The following is an 8,058-nucleotide window of genomic DNA, read 5'->3' as shown; positions in this document are numbered from 1 at the left end:
ATATAAAATGTATATCTTCACAGAACCTTATGAATTAATCTCAGTGATTTTTTTCAGATTAATCAGTGAAGTTCTAAGATCTAAACTTTATCTATCAAGAATAACTCACGATAATTTCCCAATTATCTATTGATAAGAGAATAATAGAAGTCATTCTAACTTCATGGGCAACAGTAAATACTGTCCTCAGATTATTACAAAAGTGCACTAAGTTTAGACATACATAATTATATTTAATACAAAAAAATAATAAAGATTTGCAACGCGATTCTTATTAACTGTTCTCAAATTAGAAACAATAAAATGGCAACATCGGAGGATAGTGATGTTGCCATGGTGATTATGAAAGGACCTTTAGCGAGGACACCAATAAGAGATGCATGCAGTAACTCAGAGTGCATCGCCATGGTTACATCCGAAAGGCGTGTCTACGTATGTGACCTGACAGATGCTAGCAAACAACACAAATATGGTAATACAAATGATAATCGGAATAATGATGATGATGCTGGTGATTATAAAGTCAATGATAATGATAGTAATAGTTATAATAATATGAATTTGAAGATAAAAAGAAAAAGGTAGAGAAGAAGAAGGAGAGGGGAAAACAAGAATAATAAGAACAACACAAACCACAAGAACAACAACTATACGAAGAAGAAAAAGAAGCAGGGGAAGAAGTAGAAGAGACCTATAATGGACAATATTATAAAGGACAATTAATACTCATGATGGCTGCTGATATTAAATTACTCATTTTCGTTCAATCTAAAGGTAAAACCGAAGGCTCTATGTTGTTAAGTGTCCGGACACCCAAACTCGAAACTTACTATTAATAAAGCTAAAGCCAGGGTAATAATTGGGGCAGCGCCAGGAGCGTCACAACGTGACGGACATGTGCGCTATACAAGAAGCCACCATTATTATTATTATTAATTATCATAAGCCTATTTTTATCATTGAAAAAGTCAAGGTGAACTTCACGACATCCGAAGGTGATGACAAACCTGACGTTGACATCGTGAGCGTGTGCTGTGGTCGACATCACTTCCTTGCTCTCTCTGCCCGTGGCAGGGTCTACAGCTGGGGCAAGAATAATTACGGACAACTCGGGCTTCGAAAGAAGAAACAAAAGCACCACAGAAGGCAGGACAAAGAGAAAGAAGCTCCAAAGCCAAGGTGAACCAAATATAAAGAAAACAAATAAACAAATATTTTAGGCAACAATGTCAGATAATAGTATACACATGATGCCTTCAAGTTTTCATTGTACGATCTATCCGCATCGAGTTGAGGCTGTATGCATCTCTTGCACGAAGCCGATAGGTGCAAAAACAACGTCAACAAGAGTAGATAGGTCCTGTAATGAATGAAATAAAAAATGTACCATTAACTTGATGAAACGAAACTCCTAGATCCTTGTTATTTTATGTAAAAATAAGTCATTTCAAGATGGTTTCGCGTTATTTTTTTTTACCGACATTCATGATGAAAAGATCCTTCTAAATTCATTTTGTTTGAGTCGAAAGAAGTCAACTTTCATTTTTTTTAAACTTCTCTTTCTTTGTCACGCAGGGTAATCGCGGGATTATCAATCTATGACGTCATCAAAATCGCATGTGGGGATAACCACTCCCTCGCCCTCACTCCAGGTAAATATTTTACCATACTTTCACAGTTACCAAAAATACATATATGTGTATTTGTTCATGTGTGTGTGTGTGTACTGTTCACAAATGAATTGTTCATACCCCTTGTAAAATTGCTTTTTCGTTTGTTTGAAACTTGATAATGGAGGAAGGACTGGTTAAATTAGGGCCTTTCTTGAATACTTTTAGAAGTAAGCTTTGATATGTCATGTCATATTCGTAAGAAATAAAAATCAAGACAAATTAATTTGTTCACTTCCTTAAACAATTATTTTAAAAATGGTAATGAACAAAGTATGAAAGAATACTTAGGGGATGATTAAATTGGTTTATCTATAATCTTCTTCCTACAAACGAATGTTATTACAGTACAAATCTAATCATTATAGTTCTGCGATTCCATAAACAATATAATTTATTACTTTGTTGTTGTTTTTGTTGTTGTTAATGTTGTTGACAGATGGGCGCTTGTTTTGTTGGGGAAGCAACGGCAACGGCCAGCTCAGTATCGGGGAGCAGCTGCGTACGCGACACCACAGCGAAGTACCGACTCAAGTTAAAGGCCTCGCAAACGTTACAGTACAACATATTGCCGCTGGGGGCGCACACACCGCCGTTGTTTCCTTAAGTGGTTCTGTCTATGTATGGGGCAGTAACTCGCACGGACAACTAGGCCTCCTAGTAACACAAGGTAAGGTCAATGTCTTATATATATATATATATATATTTGTTTTTTCTTCATTTTTTGGACCTTCCAATCCGCAATTTTATTGAAAATCAATCTCCAAATAACATATTTGAACAAATGTACCAATGAATATCATATAATAGTTCAGAATAAGATATACATAACGAATATCAACCATAATAAGCGATTATTGAAACCGTAGCATATTGAAAACAATAATATGATGATAATACTGTATATACAGAACATACATGTATATTAGGGAAAGAAAAAAAAAATAAGAATGCAACAACATGACTGAAAATGATGTGGGAAATTCAATATACTCATACTAAACGATCAAAATCTTCTTAAAATTTATCCATTTTTTATCGAATTTGTCAGTTTTGTTAGCAAGTATACTGCCTCTCATTTGTGTAACTATTCCTGATATATTGTTTTATAGTCCGAAAGGACGGTGCAGACTTTTGTATTCGAGAAAAATACAATTGTTGTTTAGTCCAATTTATTATACAGTTTAAAGCATCATTTATTTTTTCAATGTCTTATGTGCTATACAGTAATTGGAACTAGAGCCATCTGGGCCTATATGCAGAATTTGGCCAACCTGGTTCGAGTTGGACACAATATGGTGACTACTATTTGGGGGGGGGGGGAAGCAAAAAACAAAAGAATTGATGCCGTGTTGTGACCCAGTAAAATTAAGTTGGCCAAACTCTGTGTATATAGATGGCTCTGCGTGATACCTGGGCGAAACGCTCCAGCTTGTAAGAAACAAAACAAAACAAAACAATCGAACAAACGAAGTAAAATCAAAAGCTTTGGGAAAAACCATCATGCGCCGCTTATCCATAATGCACTTTGGAAAAATCTGTAATATTCTGGTTAAAAGAATGTTATATTCATTTTTCTTTAGTTTGTCTATGTAAAGAGCAATGTATGTTTATTTGTACCATCACTTGTGTAAAATGATTTCATATTATGAAATATATGTGAAATATGAAACAATAAACTGACACTAATATACTTTATCTTTTTGAAGACAAAATGAATAGGCAGATAAAGATATTACTACGCCATTTGTTTTGGTCTAGATGTGAAGATACCTTACCAGTTAAAGCTAGTTAGGGAAGGAGTGAAGCACATCTCTTGTGGAGAAAATTCTACCAGTTTCTTATTTAAGGTAGGTTGACTCTTTTCCAAAAGATCGAAACAAATTGTATTTTTTTATATTTTCTGGTCTAAAATTATTAATTTAACATCAAGTACGGGTAATTGGAAGCTATTAAGGATTTAAGCGTGGGATTAACACTCATAAACTGTGGATAATAATAAATAATAAAAATAAATAAATTGATTTTGGCCATTGCAAGAAGTGGGTTACTGATGTGGACAAATGCTCATGTACACTAACAGCTCAGTTTATGTATGTCATTACCAAAGACAAAAAGTCGGTCAGTCAATCAATAGTGTGTAACAGTAAAGTCTAGAAAGTAAAAGGGGTTTCCTTGCATAATTTGAATATCAGTACACTGCTAACGTTTAAATTTAAAAGTGGGATTAACACTCATAAACTGTGGATAATAATAAATAATAAAAATAAATAAATTGATTTTGGCCATTGCAAGAAGTGGGTTACTGATTTGGACAAATGCTCATGTACACTAACAGCTCAGTTTATGTATGTCATTACCAAAGACAAAAAGTCGGTCAGTCAATCAATAGTGTGTAACAGTAAAGTCTAGAAAGTAAAAGGGGTTTCCTTGCATAATTTGAATATCAGTACACTGCTAACGTTTAAATTTCATAGATAGGTCATACGTGACATATTCATAATTCCTGCAAAATTCTACAGAATTTGCTGTTGGCTTTCACTTCGTTATATAATTTTGAATAATAATTATGAAAATAATAATGATAATAATAAATGTGTGAATGTATAAATGGATGAATTCATGAATGTATGGATGTAGGAATTAATATATGAATTTATGTATTGATGAAAAGAATAAATGAACAGGTGAATGAATAAAAGAATAGATGGATAAACAAATTGATGGATTAATGAATTAAAAAAATGAATGAATAAAGGAAGAAAGACGGAGAGATGGAAGGAAACATGCTACGACGTAAACGTATACATACATTCCCATAACTAAACAAAACCTAAAACCCAATCGAAACCTCAGCCTAACCCTATATCCCTTAGGAAATTAAAGCAGGAGCAAAATATATATTTTTCTCATTTATTCGCAGAATGGCGAGCTGTATGTTCTTGGAATGGGTGTAGGAACGCATCCACACCAGTGGTACAAGACTGAAGTGAGCCCGGGACGAACAGATAAAACTCATCTCTACTCATCTTTGCAATCATATGGGTGCGTCTTTCACACGCTCGCAAGGATTTTCGAGAAATGAACAAAAGAACAAATTTCAATATCCTAGGCCTGTTGTATATCCCACAGAAGCCTTGCTCGAATGATGAAATATGTCATTATGACGTCATTCGCATAGGTGACGAATAAGGCTATAGAAATTATTTTGGAAAGTCTCGGGAATCCAATCTTCTCCATTCCCAAATAGCGGGTATTTAGACTCGAGCCCCGTCCTTTAAAGTGACTTGGTGACATTGTTGAAGGTTAATGAAAAAATTGCTTAAATTCTGTATAAAATGTTACTTACTATAATCCTTCTACTGTACTAACCCTCTGACATGCAACAAATCCTGAAAAAAATTTCTCAAACCACGAAGATAGCTATGGTTTTCTGTGAAGGAGTCGATGTATGACACCCTCTAACAGTGATCAACAGTAAATTCTCCCAACCATTTTTGAATTTTCCCAACAGTTTTTCCATGAAAAAAAAACATAAAACAGGCTCTAAAAAAATCTGTCGACACTTGGAATGGAATGTAAAGCCATTTTATTGCTTTGTGACGATTTCCATTCACCTAAAATGTCATTAAATTGTAATAATATAGTTAGGAGAATTAAGAAATTGATCAGATCAGTTTTTCCCAGTTTGTACCATGAATAATGGTCTGTTTTCACTAAATTTTTCAGATTATCTTTAATTGTACATCTAGCATTGAAGTCACTACCAGTCCTTAGCACCACTATCTCTCATCTGAACAATGTTACCAAGTCCCTTAGTAGTTCGAATCATCGGATCATCGCTTCCGGTCGGGCGGTCGTGTTACCCGACCTTCTGTGAAAACATGCTCCTTTATTCACGAAATGTTGGGGTAAACCTCTTTCATCTACAAGTGGTCTGGTCCAGTTTACCAGACACTTTGTGAACATGTTGCGGCAGATCTACGAAAGGTCTCGTCCTAAACGTGCATCTTTACATGATTTTCCGTTTTTGTTTCACGCAAAGTCGTGTAACGCGACCACCCGACCGAACGCGATGATCCGATGATTCGAAGTAAGCCTGCAATAAAGAGTTGCGATTTATCCGAACTGAGAGCAAACTAATCCCATCAAACTTGCAACTCCCATCTCTTGTTAGTACAGAGTTGCGATTGATATGAAGTTATGCTTCATATGAATCAATCGCAAATGTGGATAAGACGGGGCCAGATGGTACCAACAAAAGTAAGCGTCTTCAACAATAAGTTTCAACCCATATGATACTTTATGTTCTAATGATTTGCTAATTTGCCTAAAGCAAATATTGATGAAATGATAAGATAAGGCTAAAGAGGACTTGTAGTAATACATGTCGTCAAAGTGAGGAATAAAAATAAATTTAATAAATACATAAAAACAAGCGTATTCAAAAACAAACTTCTTGAAAATCAATATATGATATTCTATAAATATTCATTATCATATCAATCTCATATGTAGCATTTGCGAAGAGGATGCGAATTGGCCTATTTTGGGGTGGGATCCATTTTTATATTAATATGTGGCTATTGTTTAATTTTTATTATCATTATTATTTTTATCATTATTATTATCATTTTATTTGTTATCATCTATATTCTGCTTGCAGTCGCTATACTTTCGTCGTTGAGCAGTCCAACTGTAGACCCTTTGTTCTGGACCACGGAGAGGTAGGTGGACTAGATTTAGACGGACCTTCCCAATGCCTGCAACTCGACCCTCTAGAAGGAACCACATTCGCTGATACCTTTGGACCCGAAGCGCTACCGGAATGGCCACACAGACAGGATAACGCTGACGTGGAACTGTATAAAGTTCAGAAGGTCAAAGTTCAGAAGGACGGTAAATTTGATTACATTTGTAGATGAATTCAAAATAGTATTCATGTTTCAATCAGTTTAAAGGTTTGGAAACGCCCCCTCTCAAAAAATGAAATGGAAGCTCTTATTACCAATCATGTGAAAGAATATGTTTTGACTAATATTTGACAATACAAATTTTGCCGGGGGCACCGCCTACTAATTGATCTATTTGGTAAATTATCATATCGATCTGGCCTGCATATAAATCGTGAATGCACTTTAACATTGAACATTTTGGCATATATTTCTGTTTTTGGTGAATTTAGGTTAAAGTATTGCCATCTAAACCTCTGAAGGGAATATTTATACAATATTGAATGGATATTTGGCACCCAGAACCCTTGGAACCGCAATTTTACCACTACCGGTCTAAATCTTTAAAGTTTGCTTTAACCGCCCCAGGCCCACTTGATGCCAAATAAGATGATGATGTTGTTGCTGTTGTTGTTGATGATGGTATTAATAGTAATAATAATGATGATACTATAACTAATTCACAGGGAGAGAAAGAGAGATGGCAGGAGTTGGAGAGAGAGAGAGACAGAGAGAGGGGGAGAAAGAGAGGTAGAGAAAGGGAGAGAGAGAGAGAGAGCAAGAAGAGAGAAGGATAGAGGGATAGAGAGAGAGAGAGAGAGAGAGAGAGGTCAAATGCTCGAGGCGCACCTGTGCAATAAAAACACATATAAGGCGTCTGCATAAACAAAAGCAAAATAGTAAAATAGAACATAACGAATTATGAAAGAGAACAATTTGTGCCGAATCAAGCAGATACGTTTTAAGATCTGTATTCCAATGAATTATTTGAATTTGATTTTAAATTTGCATTAGAATCAGCCGACATCGGAGCTGGTGTCGTTGGCAACCAAGACAACAACAACGAAAGCAGGCGGCGAATTTTCATCATAATGCATAAGATGGTAGGTCAGGGTTTTTTTTAAATTATCGTTTTCCTTTCTTTTAAAACAAGACCAGACTTTCGAGAGATCATCTTAAAAAACATGGAATTCTGCTCTATCAATTGCCTTGTGAAATGTAGTGAGTGGAAACAACGGGAAAAAGGTTGATCATGCATATAGCACAAAACATTTTACTGTTAAGTTTCGGAAACTCGTCCATTAGTGTCGTTCTGGTTGGCCTTTGAACCACTTGTGTAGCCTTTGATTTCACCTTCTGGCTCCGAACTTTCTTTAATTTTACTTTTGCATTTTGTGTCGGTATTGTGGGATGTAGGTTACTTGGATGTCCCACCCCCCCCCCCCCCTCCCCCTTGCTGTTACTAGTGAGAAATAATGTTTTATATTTTATACCTCGCTGGGGATTAGCCCTTGAAAGGCCTTTGCTAGTCCCTCCAAATTATACTCAATTGTCATGTTACGTATTTATGGTTCTTTAGTGCATGTTCTTTTTCTTCTAATGTAACATTTCGAATTTGTGTTTGCATTGTTTCACACATTTTACTGTTTGTATGA

The 8,058-nt window shown here is 35.4% G+C and overlaps 1 protein-coding gene across 1 annotated transcript; it reads left to right on the top strand.

The window, feature by feature from the left end:
* The first annotated feature begins 303 nt into the window (after window positions 1-303).
* On the top strand, window positions 304-6,860 carry LOC105440958 (RCC1 and BTB domain-containing protein 2-like). Its single transcript, XM_030982603.1, has 8 exons — window positions 304-472; window positions 969-1,179; window positions 1,576-1,652; window positions 2,110-2,340; window positions 2,898-2,968; window positions 4,594-4,715; window positions 6,337-6,569; window positions 6,856-6,860. The coding sequence occupies exons 1-8, from the start codon at window positions 304-306 to the stop codon at window positions 6,858-6,860; spliced, it is 1,119 nt and encodes a 372-aa protein (XP_030838463.1).
* The last annotated feature ends 1,198 nt before the right edge of the window (window positions 6,861-8,058 follow it).

This window comes from Strongylocentrotus purpuratus, unplaced genomic scaffold, assembly GCF_000002235.5.
Source record: "Strongylocentrotus purpuratus isolate Spur 01 unplaced genomic scaffold, Spur_5.0 spur5_scaffold_12, whole genome shotgun sequence".
In the NCBI taxonomy this organism is placed as follows: domain Eukaryota; kingdom Metazoa; phylum Echinodermata; class Echinoidea; order Camarodonta; family Strongylocentrotidae; genus Strongylocentrotus; species Strongylocentrotus purpuratus.
This window is presented reverse-complemented; position numbering and strand designations above follow the sequence as displayed.

Excerpts from the sequence above, each read along its gene's own strand:
- LOC105440958 (XM_030982603.1), top strand. The coding sequence starts at position 304 with ATGGCAACATCGGAGGATAGTGATGTTGCCATGGTGATTATGAAAGGA. Across the intron at positions 1,180-1,575 it reads AAAGAAGCTCCAAAGCCAAG|GGTAATCGCGGGATTATCAA; the intron begins GTGAACCAAATA and ends TTTGTCACGCAG. Across the intron at positions 1,653-2,109 it reads CTCCCTCGCCCTCACTCCAG|ATGGGCGCTTGTTTTGTTGG; the intron begins GTAAATATTTTA and ends TGTTGTTGACAG.